This window comes from Macrobrachium rosenbergii, chromosome 50, assembly GCF_040412425.1.
Source record: "Macrobrachium rosenbergii isolate ZJJX-2024 chromosome 50, ASM4041242v1, whole genome shotgun sequence".
In the NCBI taxonomy this organism is placed as follows: domain Eukaryota; kingdom Metazoa; phylum Arthropoda; class Malacostraca; order Decapoda; family Palaemonidae; genus Macrobrachium; species Macrobrachium rosenbergii.
The window spans coordinates 13,113,074-13,135,000 of NC_089790.1; the positions used below are offsets into that span (position 1 = coordinate 13,113,074).

Below are 21,927 nucleotides of genomic sequence, written 5' to 3' on the forward strand. Positions count from 1 at the left end.
GAGCAAAAGGGCAAATGCTGACTCTTTCTTTCAAAGGTCTTAAGAGTATAATACAGTTGACTGGCTATTTATGGTTCTGGATTCGCAGCTTCACCTATTCACGGATTTTTCTGTGGAACGTATATCCACATTATTCGTGGAAAATACACCTATTCGCGCAATTCATCATGAAGAAATATTCACTAATTACTATATTTTCATATTATTTTCGTGACTACATTTTTCATGATAAAACTATTAAAATAGGCAGGTATAAGCATTTTTAGAGGGGGTTTTTTGTGTTTGAACTATCAAAATTCAGGCAGTCTCCGGTTATCGGTGGGCATTCTGTTTTGACAGTGTGACGATAAGCAAAAATCGCTGATAACCGAAAATTGGCGATTTTGGGGGCTTATCGTTGCCAATAAGCAGAGATCGGCACCTCTGTTAGGTATATATCAGCGCCGATAAGCGGAAATCGGCAATTTTCAGTGCCGAAAATTACTGATTTTTGTTGCAAGACAAGCCCCGTAAAACCGGATCGCCGATAACTGGGGACTGCCTGTAGGCAATTATAAGCATTTTTAGAGGGGTGTCATCAAGTATTCGCTGATTTTAGCTATTCGTGGGAGGTTGTGGTCCCAGTCCCCTGTGAATCCTGTGGGTCAACTGTACAGTACTGTATTCTCTTCCCTGGAGCCCTAGGGAACCTGGAAAATTGCAAAAGGTTATGGGGGAAACAGTAACAGTTAATGTGACCAGGATGTCTATGAGACTGAAGACGACATGAAGATTGAAGAACTGGAACCACTAGAGATCTCATTAGATCAGCCATTTGCAAAATCTTATAATCAAATGAAGAGAGAAGGTTGGAAAGACCATTCAATAACTCAAACTAACTTCTTTAATACTGGATTGGCCAAGATGTAAAGAATCATCCTTTTGTTCAAGATCGAGGCCTGATGGAAAGAAGCTGCAAGACATGTAGCTTGAGTTAAGTCCTCTAGAGTCTTGGAGGCAATACTTGTTTGCCACTATTAACATTGCCTATAGAAATTTCTCAACAGTCGATCTCTTGATGAGCTTGTGCATCTTTTAAAGGAAAAAGTTTTGGAGTACTCATGACCTTGTCTTGAGTCCCTTCCTTCCACATGGTTCAACACAAAATTAGAAATCTCTGCTGTGGTGTATGCAGTTGAAAAGTTTAAATTTCAAAAGGCCCTTCCACTTGGCTCTGCCTGGGTTTCCATGGCTGAGATCACCTTCCAGAATATGTGATACCTATTTTGCTCTAAAAAATGGAATTCTTCATCCTCCTCACTCACCACATAACCATACTTAATATTATCATCGAATCTGGTACATTTGGGAGGATTAACAATGTCAGCAGCTTTTAGAGCAGTCCAAATTGGTATTACCTTCTTGTCAAGGGTAGAAGGACCCACCATAACCCTAGGCAAAGAGGAGCACCTCTTATAACAAAGGAATCTGATGAATGACAGAACTGCAAGGACAGGTTGCTTGAACACAGACCACTCTGCACTATGCTTATTTTTGTGTGTAGCAGAACCAAAATGAATTGAAAGAGATGATGCACTTCCATAGCCAGCTGTAGATAGTGATTATGAATTGCTGGTATCTGCTGGATTTTGACAAGAGGAAGCTGCTGGAGCTGGGCTTAACACAAAGGAGGGTCCAGCAAAATGAAGGCATTAAATAACTGGCATCCAATAAATGCCTCTTGGATGCAGCATAGTGAGAGGCTAAAACACAGTTATTTTTTATCATGAAGTGTTTTTTTATCTCCAATTTTTATGATAGGGATGATAATTATCTGTTCCTATATACAGTACTTGGAGAAGTTATATTAATACCAATGATATACCTAAAGTATTCTTATGTCCTGCAATCCATTAGATCAATTTTTATTAAGGGTCTAACAAATCATGTGAAGTACATTTTAAACAATTTATAGGATGATCTTATGAATTATATAGTGCTTTACTACTAAATAGTTTCAGTGTACTGTACATACACTCTATATGTGCCAAATATGTTTGAATTAATAGCTTTTATCAGGTAAATATTAAACTACTTCTTAGATAAAATTTGTTTTTATGTTGACGACAATTGTTCTTGAGACTTCAGTTTCATCCTAATCATTAGAACCTTTTTCTGTTGCAAAGCAAGTGTGTTACAGTCAAACCATGGGGAAGGGATGAGAAAGTCCAGGAAGCAATGGAATTACATTTGAAATATAAGCAAGGATTTTATGCACTTGTTCCAGAGGGTTGTATATGGTAAGGGGTAAATAGATTTATAAGTCCTTATATGCGTAACTTGAATCTAGAAACTTTACTTCCTGACAAGAGGAAGCAGAATTGTACTTATGGTGTTGATTATTTAGATCAAGTGGGTTATTTCCAAGAAACCTTTACAAAAGATAAAAGTCAAGGCTCAATTCAAATCAATTTCAGTCTTGCCTTCTACTTTGATATAGATGAGGTTCTTACATAAAACTTACATGGTGAGGGCTTTGTAGTTGATCTCATTCATATTTTTTCTGGGTGATTTTAATGAGCCTATCCTGTTCTGTTTATGTTCAAAATACTAGTGTTTTAGGGATCCTAGATATTTTTTATTTTCATGAATGACAATCATTGGCCTTAATTATAGAATTGTACACTATGCAAACATTGTAGATATCTGCCTTCCTAAATTTTCATCCTTAAGTTATTCTTGCATTAAAAATTAAACCCATTCTCTTTCCCTCATCTTCGTGTTTGAAACAGTCACAATTCTAGTCTCTGAAAAAAAATGTAGGAATTCTACTATTCAGTTTCTGCAGGCTCTGCTTTTACTTAAGCAGCAAAAAGTACATTTAATTCTTATTTTTCACAATTTTCTTAAATCTAACTTTCTTCCCATGAATCACTGGTTTGATTTCAAGTCAAAATGTACTGGGAATATTCCTCAACTTCTTTTCGTTATACTGTACGTTAAAAATTATGTAAAGCAAATTATATGAAAAAGGCCATACTCATCCCATCACAATGATAAGGTGTTTTTCATGATATTTTGCATTCCCTCCCATCCCTTTGACCTTCCCTGACCCTCTTAGGCTTACATTCGAATTGGATCGAGTCGTTGTGGTGGCTCTCTCATCAACCAGTACCACGTTGTCACAGCTGGACATTGTGTTGCCAAGTAAGTGCCTTTTCTTGTCTATTATGCCAGTACAGTAATGCAGTACATGTAAACCACCCCTATTTTCCAGTATTTTAAGTTTCCTTGCACATTTATAACTCTGGTTTTTTTTTTTCTTTTTCTTTTACAGACCCTACATGTTTATTTCCTGGGAACAAAATTGATCTTTACATTTTATATTGAATTTTACAGTTACTTCTTTCATCCTATTTTATTAACAGTTGGAATTTTTGTGGATCAATAAGATACACTACTTTAGTAAAGGCAAGGATTCTTCGGTTGTTTTTTGTAAAATGTTTTGTTTTGTGTACATGCAACTAATTATGTAATTACAGTACTGAGAGTTTTTTGTCATCAAAATATAAAGGTCACAGAATTGAATAAATTCAAGAATACAAAACAAACATCCCAAAAATATGAATCCATGTATTAGAAACAGATTCAAATCTAAATTTCATCTAAACTGTAATGTCTTAAAGAAACTAAAAAGTATTTTCATTTCCACTTGGTCAAAAAATTTTTAGTAACCCCCTTTTTATCAGGAACATTTTTGAGGATGAAAGAAGTTTTGAGTTCAAGAAAATAACTTGAAAGAGCATTGTCTTGATTGGTAAAGTTAACTGTAAATTATTTGCATATTATTTTAATGTTTTACCCAGGGCTCGACCAGCTCAGATTCGGGTGACATTGGGGGATTATGTGCTCAATTCCAATCAAGAACCACTTGAGCCACATATCTATGGTGCCTCTGACATTAAGGTATGGTAATGCATGCAAACCACAGCTGTTTTGAATATTCATTGTTTAGTGCATATTCAGTGCTGTTTATGTTACACATTTACTTGCCTTCGAGAGAGAACTGGATTGCCCTGTAACTGTTTTTATCTACTGCTTTTGTTTATCCTCTCACATTATTATTATTATTGTAATAATAAAACAAATCATTGCAAATAAAGGAAGTAGGAACATTTGAAATATTAAATATTCTACAGATAAAAGAGCCTAACATATCTACAGTGCTTATAAATGATACTGTGTATTTTAAGAATGTTATATTGTACAGACATATTTATAATAGTATTCCATAGGCTTAAAGTTTGGGGTTTCATTCTAGTTTTATGTTAGGTGGTTCAACAACATGTGGATTTTAACATGTCGGTGTAATAAACTGGATTTCCAAGGAAAAATTCCAGCAATTCTGATTGAAAATACTATCTGAAATGACAATAAAATGTCTAGTTGCAGATTTTCAGTGTTAGGCTTTACCCTGGAATATACAGTACCATCACACACATGCACATAAAAGGGATTTTGACAAAGGAAAAATCTATTTCTGGGCTCGACCTGTGTCACCCAGTGAAATGGTTCCAATAGCACTCATTTCTAGGCATAAATATTGCTAAATATACAAGAGAAAAAAGCTATCCACAATGCCGGGGTTACTACCCCTGGAGCGAACACCATAACGGTGTCGGTATGCACTAAAAACATTCGTATGTGTGAATGCATTTAGTGATTTTTACAGAAGTGATACTGTACAGTACTTGAAATACCTTAGTGAAGAAGGCCATTAATTCAACACATCTGAACATGTAGCATTAAAGATAGGATTTGATTTTAAAATATTGGAAATATAATGGTTGTCATTCTGACCACTGGTCAGAAAAAGACTGCCCATATCCCCACAGCTAAGTCACTCAGCAAGGTTGTTCACAGATATACTTCACATTAAAGGAAAACAAACATAATTATAAGGCTTCAATTTGCCAGTCAACCTGTAATTGTATCATTGGTCCTGCAGAGATAATTATTTTTATGACCTGAAAAGGAAAGGTTGATGTAGCTAATATTTCAAGTTGACTATTGCAAAATTTAAAAAAATGTATGGAACATGAGGACATACCATATTTTAAAAATTTACAAAACTTGAGGGCAATAAAGGCAGAAATGTTTGGCTTGGTTAGACACAGTATAAACATACAAAGGGAAAAAAAGGCAGGAGCATTAAGAAAATGTAGTGGTAAAAATCATTAAAATTCTAATCTGCTATATCCAGTGATAAGTGATCTATGAATAAAATTAAATTTAATGTACAGTATGTTATACAAAGCCATGAAATATTTGATATTTTACCAAGAAAAAACAAGTTGTTGAAAAATGGTCAAACCAGGAAGACAAACTAGTACAATAAACTGTATATTCCCACAATTTGAAAGATATTAGACACATAAAAGATAGACTACCTATAAGCCAAATCCCAACTGCAGGTTGCCTATACTAACCTATATTATAAGCAAAAAAAAAAAAAAAAAAAAAAAAAAAAAAAAAAAAAAAAAAAAAAAAATAAAAAAAAAATATATATATATATATATACCACCTCTGTAACAAAATGCAAATTACTAATCAAAAAGATAAGAGTTATATATAAAATAACTACTAAGACTCTAAGGGTTTGAATACTGCACATAATTAGGCAAGAAACTTCCTATGATATTAGTTATTTTAAAGAAAAAAGAACAAAGCACAAAACAAGAAATAAGGATAGGAGATACCTATTCCAAAAAGAAGAATGATCTATTAATGAGCAAAGCACTTAACTACACTAATACCCTTTGGTCCAAACTGAGACATGATACTGTAATAAGGATGCAAATAACCTAACAAAGTCATGAACTACAAAACCTAATCTGGCAGGAGAAATAATGGTGCATTAGTGAACTTAACAAAGGTAGCCTACCTTTTGGCAACTTATAATAAAAATAAACATAAAAAAATATTAAAAGTAAATATAATAAAAATAAATATTTCCAATACTCACCATTGCTGTTAAGCCAGCTGAGATGCCACTAAGGAAATGGCTAAGGTTATCATTTTTACTCTGTGAGAAGTTTTGGGTCCAACTGCCTACCAAGAGACTCAATGCAGTGCTAAAAATATGGTTTGTAAATTACTGTCCTGTAAAATATTGACGTAGTTTCAAAACAGTGCCCTAATAGGCACTAAGGAGGACATAATAAATAGACTAGAGAGCCTGGGGAGAAAGATGTGGGGGGGTCTTATTTGACTTTCAGGGGATCTCTCATCCAGAGGTAAACAAAATGCACTTACCAGTCAATATAAAATGTTCCTCCACTTTAAATTAAGACTTCAGGCTATATAAGGCAATTGTTTTTTGCATGTATGAATTATTATTTAAACTGTATGGCACAAAGGTAATTTTACATTGTAAAGTACGAAAGAAACAAGAATGTACGGACTTTGATCTGAAGTTCACAAAGGGCATTTTTTTTTGGCATAAATTGTTATGAATGTGTTTATGTTCTATTAATTCCACTACGATTCCATAACAACCACAGCACACACACAACAGAATTTTTTATAAGTGTATTAATTTTATTCACATTCACTTTAAAATGAGATTTTCATGACGAACACTGTTCATACTTAAAACATTTTCAATTGCATTTTTTTATGGCTTTGTGCAAAACATTTTCAATTGCATTTTTATGGCCTTATATATCTGTTTTTCTAAAATTTACATTTGTTAAAGCATATTGAGGGATATTTTTATTCTTTCTGCAGGTTGAATATTCAAAGTGTGTGAAAATATAACTGTATTTTAGTTGAAGTCATCAACAAGTAAATATTTTGTGTTTATACATTCAAGTAACCTTAAATTCATAAGCATTACCACATACACCTTAGTGGTGTAACTGCTTACATTGTACATTTAAAGTTATTACTTCACAATGGATGCATCTTTTCTACTTAAATCTTCACAGAGGAAATGAGTATCAAATTTCTACTGTTTACTGTCATGGTGCTGTAATTACTATACTTACATTCATTTAAAAATATTGCTCATGGTATTACTTTACTAATATCTCTAACTTGCAGGTTCATCCAAACTTCAAGTTCACACCACAGGCTGACAGATTTGATGTAGCTGTGATCACCCTAGATTCTCCTGTGCATTATGAGCCTCACATTCAGCCCATCTGTTTGCCAGAAAAAGGCACAGATTGGCTGGGCAGTTATGCTTGGGCAGCTGGATGGGGGGCATTGCAATCTGGTAATGAAAAAATACTAGTGTCAACAAATATTTAGACTGACTAGACATTAGATCCAAGGATACCAGCTGATTATAATGCTGCAGACTGCTTCTGACACAATCTAATACTTTTAGGGTGCATATGTGATCAGTTTATAAGTGCTTACCTAACTTTTTTTCATCATCTGACTCATATTTGACAGGAAAATTACTGCTGACTTTGATTCCTAATATGGGTGAAATTAATATTTTGTTGACTTATAACCTTCTAAAACTGAATAATAACCTTATTGCGTTATGTGCTGTTGCAGGTGACAAGACTAGCCCAGTAAGAAGCACTGTGAACATTTCTGATTCTGGACGTTTCTGTGCAAGAAAGATGATACTTTATGTTTGTGTGTATGAAGTGCTCCAGGGCTAGTTTGACAAGAAAAACGATCTGTTCAATTGTCGTTTTTAACATTCAGGGCAAAATTTTAAGAAAACGTGGTTTTTACCATTGTTGGTCCTTCATTCTTTGATGTTAACTTTCAACCTTTAACATTAGTTTTAAGGCAGTTTTAATGGTAGTTGAAATAGTTACTAACCTTGTGTTATGAAGAGATAATTTTTCATTTCCTCACAAGAAACTTTGTGAGTTGTTAGATTTTGATAAAATGCATTACAGTGTGATTCTTATCACTTAAAGAAAAATTTGTAAAATTTTTCTATTATATCCATTCTTATCATTATATCTGTTTACTGCATACAGGCTCCCGCGCAAGACCAAAGAAACTTCAAGTAGTCGATGTCCCAATCCTTGATTCAAGGTTATGTGAGGACTGGCATAGACAGAAAGGCATCAACGTTATTATATATGATGAGATGATGTGTGCAGGGTAAGATTTCATCTTTCAAATGTATATTCTACTTAAATGTTTAGATTTATTGTATCACAATAATTTCACAAAAAGCTAGGTGATAGAACCTTTTGAGTTATTCTTGGTAAAAAAAGACGTGGTAGACATGAGTAAATTTATTTTATGTACAAGAAGCCAAAAAAGTAAAAAAAGTAAACAAGGAGTGCTATCCATACACCAGACAGCAGAGTCAGGTTCCATGTCCATCAGTGATAGGCATACTGTATAGGAGAGTACGGTTGTTGGCTTTACAACCAGATATGTAAATTTATGTTCATTCATAGATCTAGAGGAAACTGAGACTATAGGTTCATACAAAATATGCAGTACTGAGGATAGATTGCATTTTTGATTCCTAGATTTAAACATCTGGGTTGAAAAATGCTCCACCGAGACCCAAATTTCTATCATAAGTGTAATAAACTTTTAAACAAACTCAGAGCCATCAGATATCTCCCTTAAGTAACTGCTGTGACAGTTCAGGATATAGAATTGACAATTATGTTCTAATGCCATTCACTGATACTGCTTCTCATACAGTAAGGTTATCAGCCACCATGTGGGGTCCTCAGTTTTGACTTCCTTGTTTACATTAATGTTGATAGTTTGTATAACACTGACTGCTTTATTACTATTCACGGTCCTTCATAGTGTTTCCTTAGATATCCTTCAAGACTTTTGTGAGCAATTTCTTTTGATTATATATATCACGTGATTCACATAGGCTGGTATTGTTCCTTAGCTTGGGCCGAGTCAGTTATGCTCAAATTTTGGTTAGCTATTATGTTTTGCTATGCTACTAGACAAATAAGCTATGCCAGGCTCTGGATTCATCATTATTATCCTATTTATGCTACAGTAATTCTACCCTCTAAACCTGGCTGTTTTATATATGACCATTACAATTGCTGTGTCCTACATTCAAAGGCGGGACTGCTTCCCTTGTTTCTTAAAGCATTTGGCTCCAGTTTCATTTCATGACAAGTATGTCAGCTCTGTCATTTTATTCCTTATTTTGTTTCACCCTTATGTGGAAAATGTGTATTGGGTGAGTGACCTAACTAAGCTAACCTTTACCCTCTCCTTTTCCCCTTCTCACTGTTAGCTAAAAAGGAAATTAGTCGGTTGAGCTTCAGACTGTCATTCGATGGGCTGGAGTTCAATTCCTAAACTATGGCGAATTTTTAATAAAACTTTCTGATGAAGAGTTAGAGGAATTTATTTCTGGTGATAGAAATTCATTTCTCGCTATAATGTGGTTCTGATTGACAGTTCACAATAAACTGTAATGGTCCGTTGCTAAGTAACCAATTGGTTCTTAGCCATAGTTTGTATAAATAAGTCTAATCCTTCATAGTGGCCAGCCCTAGGAGAGCTGTTAATCAGCTCAGTGGTCTGTTAAAACTAAGGTATACTTAATTTTTGGTTAGCTATTTGTACAGAGGAATAAAGCATAGAGTTAGCTCTGGCAATCCCTTTTCACCGTTTCACTTAGCTGCCTTGTGGTGTTAGTTGCTACCTTTGGCAATAAGGAAAAATGGCATTGCTTTACATCTTAGTTTATGATTTTAGCCTTTGAAAAAGGCTGGTATACAGTGGGCTATAAAACCTATTTAATAAATTTGGCTTAAAAACTTTGAAGGAAGAGAGAGGAAAACCAGTACTGTTAAAACGAAATCTCTCTCTCTCTCTCTCTCTCTCTCTCTCTCTCTCTCTCTCTCTCTCTCTCTCTCTCTCTCTCTCTCTCTCTCTCTCTCTCTTTGTCTCATAGAGTTCTCTCTCTCTCTCTCTCTCTCTCTCTCTCTCTCTCTCATCTCTCTCTCTCTCTCTCTCTCTATTTAATAAATCTCTCTCTCTCTGTTCTCTCTCTCTCTGTATTAAATAGTTTTTATAGCCCAGTGTATGCCACAGCAATGTTTAGAGAAGAACAGCTGTACTTGGCATCCCATCTCTGTACTTCTACTCAAACTACTCAAACTGTTTTTAACACAATTCATTTATTGAAAAGACTTTTAGCAGCAACTGAACTTTACCATTGGACATCTAATTTTGATAGATAAAAATGCTTAACAACCTTGTACAGTATGTAAACAAGAAAAAAGAAAGATTGGGGAACTACCCCGTTTAATTGAGATAAATCCAAGTTCTGATCCCAAAAAAATACAGTGACCTAGCATCCCACATAACAAAACTTCATGACTAAGCTTCTACAAACAGATGAACCAGAGTTAAGTGGTCTCTTTTCTATGTATGGATGGCAATGTACAGTAATGGAAAGCCCTTCCTTCATGTAGTCAGTGTTGAATATAAGATAGCAAATACAATCTAAGATAGCATTTCCATTATTTGGCTGAAATTGTTAGAGTAATGGTAGTGTCAGGAAGACTGTATCCACTCCTCTGCCTTTGCAAGTTTTGGATACTCTTCCAGAAGGATGAAGTTTGGGGAGGGTGGACAACCACCAGTATAGAAAATGTTGCCCTTTGTCTGCAAGACAAGAATGGTCAGCCAAACTGGCATCTCTCTTCCCTCTTTAAAATTCCTCTTTACAATTCATTGTTGTTCCCACAGGTGACCTTGGAGTGGCTGTTGAATCTTGGTTAAAAGGTTGTTCACTGGTAGAGAGCGGAGAATCTTCACACACCACTTCACTCTTTCTTTGGCAAGCACTGAGAGGATGCTGCTGCCGTCTCTTCCTTGCACTCATTGATTTTAGATGAGGAGCTTGCTACCATTGTTACCTGATTCCTTATCTTATGCCCTGTGCCTATGTTACATATTCTTTGTATTTTGTGTCTTCTGGTTGTGTAAATGTAGTGGAAGGGAATGTAATTGTTCCCTTCCCTGTGGTGAATGTGGTACTTGGACCTCACCTCAGTGGAAGAAATTTGGTAAAAGAAGGAAGAGGATAAAAGATTTTGTACTTCTGGGGTAACACTCCTTTGGTGACACTTCTGAATCTTTTGAGTTCCTCCTTGCCATCACAGCTGCTATTTCTCTTCCTCCTACACCTGACTCATCCCCTCTTAGCAGGGTTAATTCATTCGCTGCCTACAAACTCATTCATTCCTCATCTGAGGATGCAGAAGCCCAGAGAGAGATGTCTTCTTTTGACTACCTACATAAAATTTGGTCCACTCTGGTAGTTTCAAGTAGTTCATCACTTGCTGCCTTTATAGAATTACTGTACTAGCAGGAAGTATGAATGACCAGCCAATCATAGTGAACAACATACTGGCTATCCTTCTTGTCCACTTTCAGAAGGATGTAGAGATGACCCCGCACCCCCTTCTCACTTGGCATGTTCGTGCTCATTGGTGCGCTTGCAGTCCAGTCACTCTCACTCTAGGGAGAGAGAGCCTTAGTGCAGTTTGCCATGCAGGTGTGGTGAAAGAGAGGGAGATGGGGCAAACCTCTCACTCCTCTTCATGGTCTCCATTCTTGGTTACGATGAGTATCGGAGTTAAGGGGCATCAGGGTCAAGGTCTGAATTCTATTTAGATCTGCCTTCTTTGTTGAGGTTCATCTAGTGTTGGATGAGAGTGGGAGCGAGAGAGGGAACAGAAGTCTGGTGTGTCCTCCTCTTCAGTGACAACTGAAGCAGCATTAATCTTCTTGGGATCTTCCTTTGCATCTCTTGCCCCCTGAGTCAGGAAGTAAGAGTAGACCTTGTATGGTGGAGTTCCACTGAGCTACCCCACTCTGGAGAGGCTTCTGTTTATGGATGTGTCGAAGAAGGAATGGGGCACACACCTGAAAGGAGAATTTGATTCAGGTGTGTGAAATCTGCACATAAATATATTGGAAATGCAAGCACCCTGGTTAGCACTGCAAGCATTCCAAGACAATTTGAGAGGGCACTAACCTGTTGTAGTTGCCTAGGTCAGCAAACTGGGGAAAGCGTCTCAGACCTTGTGCCGATAGGACTCTTCATTCATGAGTGACCGGCTCTTCAATCCATTGAGTTGTTTTCCAGATATGTTCAGGGTAGGTGGAATAATCTGGCAGATCAGCTAGTTGCCAGTCAGGTAGTGGGGGCAGAATGGTCCCTATACCCCCGAGTGGTGGAGAGGTTGTTCAAGTTATGGGGTTTCCATGTGATCAATCCATTTGCAACCAATCCATTTGCAACCGAAAGAAAAATTCTCATCTCTTCCTCAGCCCCAGACCTGTGTGCAGTGAAGGAGGGAGCATTCCAACATCCCTAGGACAATCAGGATGTATACACCTATCTTTCAACCTTCTTTGCAGATTGATCAACAGTATCTGTCACCTTGGGTCTTTGGATTATTCTAGTGATACTCCTGGTCAAGGTGCCGAGAGAGTTTCCCTCATGGGCCACCATCCTATGTCAACCATGCATTCACATGTACCACCAGGACATTCAGTCTCTTCACCTTAATGGGTGAAGGTTATCAGTGTGTCCTGTGAGAGAAAGGCTTTTCTCGCTTGGCAGCAACAGAGATATCTGGGTACCTTCATTGCTCTTCTGCAAACATGTGCCAAGGAAAATAGGTCGTCTGCTGTGATTGGTATTGTAGAAGGGGTTACTCTCCAGCTAGAATATTTCAATGGATCGCAGATTTCTGCAGGTGAAGACAAGCACCTCTCAGTCTCTGCCGGAAAAGGTTAATGCTCAGCCTCACCTCAGGTATCCAAATGGAAGGGGTTGGATCTCTCCACCTTGGTGGAGTTATCCATGTTTTGAGATACTTTGAGAAGTCTTGTCCTTCCCAGGAGCTTTATCCCCAGGAGTGGGATGTACCATAAGGGGTACAAAGCAGTGTGGTGCCTCCCTACAAACCTCTTGTTGCATTTCTCAGACAGAGATCCAACACAAATGACTGTCTATTTCTTAGCTTTTGTCTTGGCAAAGAGGGTGAAGGAGCTGCAAGGCCAGTCATATCTCATTTGTGGGATCATCCTCTTTCTCTCTCTTTCTGGCGTTTGTAGCTAAGACTCAGACCCATTGGTTCTAGACAAGAAGTTTAAGACTCTCAGTTCCTTTCGTAGGAGACTTTGTTGGTGGGGACCCAGATGAGATGGTGTTGCGCCCAGTACTGTCTGAAAAGGGCCCACGCCTTGAGGCTGGAGTATAGTAGACTTTTCATTAGTACCAATAGGTAGTAAGGTGTAGTAAAACCCTTTCCTTCTGACTTCATGAGGTATGAAGTTGGCCTGTGAGTCCAGCCTCCCCTCTCACTTGGGAGTTCATGAAGTTAGAGGACTGTCTCTTGACTTTTGGAAGAGCGCCTCAGGTGCCTAGCAAAGCCAGACTGTATTTACCACATTCTAGCGGAGGGATATCGCCCACAAGTCCCTGGATGCCTTCTTGGAACTGGTGGTGACTACTCACCAATTTGTGTAGCTACCATGCAATACAATTTGTGTAGCTACCATGCAATAATTGGACACACCATGTCTCACCCAAGCACCTAAGTTCAATTTGTGTAATTACCAAAACCTTCCTCTTCTCAAGACACATCTTGGCTGAAACACACTGGAACTGAATGAGGTAAAGATTAGTGTACAACAAGCACCTGTTCTATGCATTGCTGTCTGTCCTTTCTTAAAACTTAACAAGAGGGAGCAAGGACATGATAGAGCTTTTTTCAGAACCCATTGCTTGGTAACAGCCAGAATAAAGCTGCTCACCAACTTGACAACTCCCCTGGGAGATGTCATGATTCTATGAATATCATTCCTTACTTGAGTTCCCTCTCATTTTCTCAGGGATCCCAGGCACAGGGTCCTACCGCTCTGAAAAACTTTTCATCAAACTGGTTGGAGGTTACATGTGTCATTGCATTTTATGCTTGTGCATACAACTAGGAATCCAAATCTCTTTTTTCCTGGGACTAACCCCCCTCCTGAGAGGTAGGCCTAAATACAAGAAGGGTGATGGTTATATTCCCATAGGAATAAATACATTTTTGAAACAATTTGCATTATTCTTATGTATATAAACAAGAGCCTTTTATATAGTTTGTAACCACTTTAGCCACCCAACTTTGTCCCTGTGGCTGAAGGAAAGAGCGAAGCAGTGAGTGAGGAGTGCCCTGCTTCTTTCCCCATCTCTGCCAATTGGCTAGCTTAATACCATGATTCAACCGTTGTTCCAGCTTACACTGAAGGATACTCCATACATGAAAAGCTCTGGCATCTTTTCCCACCTCTATGTGGGGTCAATTCTGACAGCATTCCTCTACCTGGCTCAGTCATACACGTTGTCATCTGTCAATTGTTTGTCTCTCAGATCTTCTTTAACAAAATCCATCCAACTTCACTTCGGTCTTCTCGCTCTCCCACCATACCTCCATCTGCATCAGTCTCTTCCCTAAATGTTTCATCCCTTCTCATTTGATGGCATACAGCTGCAAGTCTTTTCTTTCCTGGGCCTTCTTTTGATAGTTCTATGACTTTATTAGTTCCCTTTATTCTTTCATTCTTGATCCTATCCATTTTTGTCACTCGACATGTCCATCGAAGCATTTTCATCTCCATATATTAATGCTGGTCTCACTACTGTCTTATACATTCTTCCTTTAACCTTTTGAGTCTGTGGTCACACAAGACATCTGACATCTTTCTCCAATTTTTCTATCCTGCCTGCATTGTGTGTGTTGTTTCTACATCCAAATTTCCATCACCAGTTACTGATGAACCAAGATACCTAAATTTTCTACTCTGTTCAACCTTGTCCCTTCTATACTAATCTCAAGAGTCTCAATCTTCATTGAACCTCACATATTCAGTCTTCTTTCTACTGATCTTTAATCCTTTGTCTTCCAGGACCTTCCTTTGTTGCTTTAGTTACTCCACTACCTCTCTCTTGGTGCTGCATATCATAATGTCATCAGTAAACAGCATCCACCAGGGGGATTGATCTCTTATTCCTTGAGATAACACATCCACAATTAAGTAAAAAAAAGATATACATACTTCTTCAGTGTTCCCTTTGCTCACATACACATCTGAACCTCTAGGTGTGGGATTCTGTCATATGCCTTTTCCAGGTCTATGGATATTATCTGCAGTCCTTTCTGCATTTCCCTGTGTTTTTCCATCATCTTTTGAAGGGCAAACAATGAAACTTCAGGGTGCAGGTTTCTCTTTAAGCGCTTGAAAAAATGGTTGTTGCTGAAGTCTTGTAGATTTGATCCTGGGAAGTGTTTAGTGTATTACATTCCCCGTCCTGATTAACCCTATCCCCTAGATTTTGGCATATGGAAGAAGAATATATAGAGAAGGAGTACTGAAGAAGTCTTTAGATGCCTTGCCAGCATCAAAGACCCCTTCCCCCACCCCTGAAATATTCTAACATTGGAAAGCATTGTTATCCAAACTTGCCAGACTACAGTGGAAAATGGGAGTAAAAATATAAGGATGGCTGAAGAAATATGCGAAGCCTTGGCAAAATGATGTGGCTTTCATGACTACCAAAACAAAGTTTCTCCTACTTTACAGATATTTGGTAGCCCACATAAAATATGCTACTCTAAAAGTCTTACACCTAGAAGCTACAGTAGATAGCAAGTAGAAAAAATATATTAAAGTCTTGAGGCTCAAAGTAAACAAGGCCAAGATACATGAATACATTCCTCTCAAAGGAAGCCAGTTTGTTTGTTCCTTGATCCTGACTATGTGCAGGATATCATGCCTGTTCACTCCTTAAAACAACTGAGGGTCTGGATATCTATGCCCTTTCAGGTAAGGCAGGGAGAAAAAAAAAATACCAAACTCAAGTCACATAAAGGTCCAAACCTCCAGAGGAATACTGCAGACAGAGTAGAGCTCAGCTGGTCATCCCTCCAAGAAAATGTTATGAGAGCAAAATGCTGTCCTCTCAGCGTGAACTCTTATGACCTTCATGAAAACTGTGAAGAACAAGTCTTGAGAACTCCCTTAAAAGCCTGGTTCCATGAAGACTAAGTTTGAAATAGGAAAAACATAGATGGGTTGTAAGGCTAGATACTGTACATATATCCTTGTAAAACCTATCCAGTCATCAGATCCCTGATATCTAGCAGATATCCATGATAGCACTGGACAGTAGTAGCTTGAATATGGACATGAACAAAGGAGTACCTTTGTCTTGTCCACATGGATAAGCTGTGGAGACAACTTAGAAAGTAGTATGGATAGGGCATCAAACCCACAGAGCCCTAGAGCAGTTCCAAAAGGTGATTCATCCTTCCAGGAAGTGATGCTTTATAAACAAAACTCAAACCCAAAGCTACTCTTAAATAAGATTTCCTCTTTGAGCCAAGTACCTATGTGATGGCAGCAAGTGAGATAAAACAGTCAGCAAGAGGGAGCTGACCTTGGTTTTGCATGTCAGAATTGATTACTAAATGAACTAGAAATTGCAAGTTGAGTAGTTGAACAAACATCAGCAAAAGTTAAAGTCCAGATCTTGATGGCAAAGATGGCACATGGAGCAACGTAGAATGCTGAGAGGCAGCTGACCTCAAAAGCTAGCAATAGATGCTAGTAAGACTTGCACATAGCCATGTTGCTGAATATGGATACTCAACTGGAGGTAAGCAAATGGCTGTTCAGTGAATAAGCAGGTGGTAAGAAACAAGCTCTCTGCATGTGGGTAGATCCATAAAGGCAGAAGCTCACAAAGGCTTGCTGATGGGAGGATAAAGTCCAGCTAGTCCCTCCTTGGTACAATTTTGTCCTTAAAGTGTTCCTTATCCCATGCTGTTGCTGATGAAGATGGCTGACATGAAGTGTGCTAGCATCATGCATATCAGTACGCAAATGACCAGTATCAGTACTCTTTTATTTTTTTATATAGGTAGTAAGAGACACTATTAAATGATTCTCCAGTCATTAAATGATTCTCCAGTCATTTAATAGTGCTCTTGCAGTGAATGAAATTATGCTCATGGCTACAGGCTCTTTGAAGGCCAAAGTCTGACAGAGAACTGATGCTCGTGATGTAAGATTTCTTATCAGTTATCAAGCTACTGAGTTAATTATTAATGCAGAACGTAATTGGGTAATGACATCTGTGTTCCACTGCTGGTACTTGTTACAGCTGGATTGTGCGTGTAAATTATACAAAGTATAATATATATAAAATGGATAAATTTTCCTTGGCAGTTTTCATTTACAATGGATAATTAATCTACTGTATTCAGGAAACAATTATTTTTTACAAAAATATTCCTTTTTAAAATTTATTTAAAGTACATATCTGGCTACGAACACTATGTGCTGTTTTATGTCATTGGACTTGTGAAGCATAGCACAATAAACAAAAAAAAAAAAAAACTGGGATAAATGGAGCATAGGGTAAAGTCAGAATTGTGCGAGGTACAGTGGATAACAAGCCATTTATGTTTATCTGGATTAAAACTGAAATTTCAATGACAGCTTAAATATAATATATTTAAGCTGTCATTGAAATTATATTATATTAAGATGGATGAGAATGCTGTTTAAAAATTCAAATGAAATTACGTGTTTATTCCCACTAACCCAATGTTATTGGTTGTAGGTATGGACAAGGAGGTAAAGATTCATGTCAAGGAGATTCTGGTGGACCTCTCATGATTCAAGACTCAGGTCGTTGGTACCTAGCTGGTATTGTTTCAGCTGGTTATTCTTGTGCAGAAGCAAAGCAGCCAGGTAAGAACAGATTGTTTAAAGTATCATGTGATTTAATAATAATACTGTGACACTTCCTGTTCATAATATTTAATTAACATCTGTGAAAGTCTATATTTAAGCATTTAACAACTTTCATTCCCAGGCATATGTCTTTCCAAAATATTAAATCTTGAGTAGTTGCATATTATTAAAATTTTCATACAATTTTCTCGACATTCAGCTAATTGATATAAAAAGTCAACACAAATTCGACTATGCTTTTCAAATTGACTAACCATTCAATCTTTACTTTAACAGGTATATATCACAAAGTGTCATATACATCAGACTGGATCTCATGGGCAGCAAATTCTTAAGCCTTACATCTCAGAGGCTATGTGTTATCACTCCTATCACTATTATGTGAATTCATATCCAGATGTGGCTAATGCTCATATTTATTGCCAATAGATGTAACAAATGATGGATATAGAGTTCAGGAGCAATTACATCATGCAAGCCTATTTCATTTCCGACATCAACAAACCAGGTATTTGTTGCTTGAATGCTACTTTGAAAACTACTATAAGAACTCTGTATAAGATGCAAAACCTATTTTTTTCACGAGTGTAGCAAAAGGTTTATTATTAAATAATTCTGTATGGCCATATATGAGATCATACTGTAATACATGAGTATTTCACCATCAAATACAAAAAAGCTATCCAGGAATATTGTTTTATAAAAATATTCTGTAGCTTCTTGTTCAGTATTGCAGTTTTTATGACAAGAAAGTTAATGTACAGTATTTATATTTGTAAATACGGCAGTAATTTCAAGATACACTTAGAATTTCATGTATTTCTCAGTTTCATACATTTCACATTGTAAAGTATACTAGAATACCTATGTCCTGAATTGCTGTTTACCATAGTGTAATGCCACCTGAAGTTGATAGAAATAGCAAACAGCCAAGTACCATAGAATCCTGTGATATCACAACAATAATTTACCATAATTTAATCTTCCTAGTACAGTAGTCATTCACATAATACTGCATTCCAACAGTATTTCATAGTCATTGCTACCTTATTTAATGTTTTATCTTAAAACAAATTCTGACATCCTCTTAAAATATAAGAGCAATCAATATAAAATTACATCACTGCATTAAATAATTTGATCTTATGAATTCTAACAACTTATATGAACTCATTCATTCATTTTAAAATTATATTACTACTCCTTTGACAGCAAAAAATGATTTCAAGTAGAGTAATACAACCTTCAATCTATTATGATTACCAAGTCACTAACAGATGCAAAGAGTAACTGGAGTTATTTACAGTAAATTTTTCAGTATTGAATGAATGGCTGCAAAACTGTCTTGTCTCTAGTTTGTATATTTGTTAATCTGTACAGTAGTTAATGGTTCTGTAACACTATGTTGCAGTATAATTATTTAAAAATACATTATGACATTTTTAATCAAACATTCCATGAAGGTCATCCATCTCTGTCACTACTCAGGGGTAAGAACAGATTCGTAGTTTTTTTTTTAGAGAGCTGACCTCGAATGTAGAAGGGAAAATATCTTGCTTATAATTGATGTGAAAGCTGAGAAAACTGCCAAAGATATCAATATACTAAAAAAGTTGTACTATATTCCATTTCCCTTTCCTGTATACTGTATGTATGTTGTAAGTTTTTAAGGAACAAGTTGTTTTTATTCATGTTGAGTACATTGTTTGATGTGTATACTCTTAATATGGAGTGAATGAAGATGCAACTGTGTTTTTAATGTTTCATCATTTCATATGCATTCTGTTTTATTGAGAGTATATAATGGGAGATCCATGAATAATGAAGTCAGCTGGAGGTATAAGTTTTTAAATGTTATTTTAGACATTGTCAACTGTTTCCTGAATTTGTAGTATCAAGAGAACTTCCAAAATTTAACCCTGTTGATTATAATTTTGTATCCAGGAGGTAACGCATTACAGTATGATCTGTATGTAAACCTGTAAATTAAGTTAATAGTGACAAAATAATGGCATTACAAAATCACAAGTGGTTTGAGATTTCTAACTGCAATGAGTGACAGTGTTGTAGATAAAAATCTGAATAGTAACTCAAGACACTCCAAGAGTACATGCAGTCGTTTAGGAACCTTGTCACTAGGAAATGTAGCTGTCAATTCTACACAAAAATGAGTTCTGCCATTTTATAATTAACAAGTTTAAAAGTTACAGGTTGCAATAAATAACCCAGCTTTGTTATTTGGGGAAAGTAACGTAATGAGTACTGTAATGTAAAAATTTGGAAAATTTTATATATCTTATTGTTTATTCATAAAAGAAGAGCTTACTGTACTTTCTTTTCATAATCATTACCATTAGATCTTTATCATTCTTATTCTCCCTTTCCCAATTGTCTCCACAAAGATGTTCTGGTTAAGTCAAGACCAGTGCGAGATCCCCTTATATACTTATACTGTATGTTTTTGATAGCTGTGTAACTGTATCAAAGAATTAGATGCAATTTTCATATATGAAATGTTTTTACTGAATATTAAAATAATTCCATGATGTTATATTTTCTTATTTGTTGTTTCATTAAAACGGGCTGGTACCGTTACGGACACTTCAGTGTAAATGCTGTATATATTATTTTAGAATTTTTTTAAAGACAATCTAAATAAAGCATTGTAATATATTTATTTTGTTTTACTTTCCATCTCCTTGAACTACTTAACCTGAGTGTCTTAGAATCCAAAACTGAAGATCATCAAACAAAGCCTATGGTATCGTATGTCAAGCTGTACAATTAGGCTATTTGACAATTACTCATACACTCATTATCTTTAGCTACAAATATCTTCTAAAATATCTTGTAATCCCCTTTTTCTAATCCTACTGTAACAAATGGTTCTCTTTTCTTCATTTAAGTGGAGTTATGAGTTTAGTTATAGTAGTTTTTACTTTGCATAAATCAACCTTTGAGGAAGTACTATACTATACTTGGATCTAAATGTCCTTTGGAGACCAAAATCATCTACGAAAACTACAGATTTTAAGCCAGAAGTCCCATAAGATCATTTATTTAGGTACCTTACTCCCAGACAGTCAGTAAAGATGCCAGAGGAATTTTTAATGTGCAATCAAATTGCCTGTCAGGATGAACAGTGAGTTCCTATTAGAGACTGACTCATGTCCTCAAAGTCCTATTGTTGACAGAATATCTGTTTCCCTTGCTATGCATTTGGTTTCAGAAGAACTCCTCTAAAGGTCTTCAGAAAGCAAACTGCTAAAAAAATGTATACAAAAATCCAAAATTATTGCCAGAAGAGTTAATTCAAAGCCAAAAGTGTTAACCTTTGGATTCCCCTTTGTAATACATACCAAGGTACCCCAGACCAGCTGATTTACACTTTGTTTACCATTTATCAGAATCTGCAGAAGGGTGGAATGGAAATGTTGACAAGGTGGAAGAGTGAGATGGCAAGTAGACTGAAAATCAATGTAAGCAAAACACAACTTGTATTGACTGGAGGGGAAGCAAAGGGAAAAAGTACGGTCAGGAAAGTGACAATGTGGTTTTTGGGCATCTATTAGGAAGAGAAGCCAAAAAGCGTCGAGAAAATCCTATCCAATCACAACAGCATGTTACAATTAGCATAAAACAACACAAGTGTGCCAACACTGAACTAGCCTATTTCAGTTAGTGCCCAGTAATTAAAACTAAGTCTTAAAGAGGCATCCAGTAATTAATAAAATTAAGTCTACTGCACAAGTGGACTGATGGGTTTACAAAGTGTGGTGTTTTGTTAGTATTTAACAAGCTGAAATAGGTAAAATTGGACAATAGTGGTGAAAAGTAGTCAAGGGTGATCTGACTGGTGTTGGAAGTGAGGGCAGCTTCATGACTGAAAAGGATACTGGATATAGTACAGTATAACTGTAATTCAAATGATATTAAAGCTAGCAAAATATTCACAAAGGAACGGAAGAAAATAGTTAAAGTAAGCAAGGTCTTGACCATGACAAAACTGCAGTTTATTGGTAAAACTGTAACTGCTCAGTAAGACATTCACCTTAAAAGAGGAAAAGCAAGTTAAGGGTCAAGGTGTCAATGGTCAGGTTAATCCTCACACCTATTGTTAGTAAGCCATTACTAATAAAGTTCCCA

General features: G+C 36.5%; 1 protein-coding gene and 1 long non-coding RNA gene across 5 annotated transcripts in view; one reads left to right on the top strand and one right to left on the bottom strand.

Moving 5' to 3' along the window:
- Window positions 1–20,454, top strand: part of LOC136832629 (uncharacterized) — a 128,442-nt gene extending 107,988 nt beyond the window's left edge. For all 3 annotated transcript variants that reach the window (XM_067093882.1, XM_067093883.1, XM_067093881.1), the window contains 6 exons: window positions 3,101–3,186; window positions 3,846–3,945; window positions 7,084–7,258; window positions 7,989–8,115; window positions 17,648–17,778; window positions 18,058–20,454. In XM_067093882.1, coding sequence (XP_066949983.1) covers window positions 3,101–3,186; window positions 3,846–3,945; window positions 7,084–7,258; window positions 7,989–8,115; window positions 17,648–17,778; window positions 18,058–18,116 — 678 coding nt within the window. In that variant the 3' untranslated portion in view covers window positions 18,117–20,454. The remainder of the gene's footprint in view (window positions 1–3,100; window positions 3,187–3,845; window positions 3,946–7,083; window positions 7,259–7,988; window positions 8,116–17,647; window positions 17,779–18,057) is intronic.
- LOC136832632 (uncharacterized) overlaps window positions 1–21,927 on the bottom strand; it is a 49,619-nt gene that overhangs the window by 6,992 nt on the left and 20,700 nt on the right. Inside the window, exons 2-3 of one of the 2 annotated variants that reach the window (XR_010851270.1) lie at window positions 7,029–7,255; window positions 6,005–6,113 (exon numbers count right to left, since the gene is read on the bottom strand). The exons of the other annotated variant lie outside the window; for it this stretch is intronic. This is a non-coding gene — a long non-coding RNA (uncharacterized lncRNA). The remainder of the gene's footprint in view (window positions 1–6,004; window positions 6,114–7,028; window positions 7,256–21,927) is intronic. 2 annotated transcript variants of the gene reach the window in all.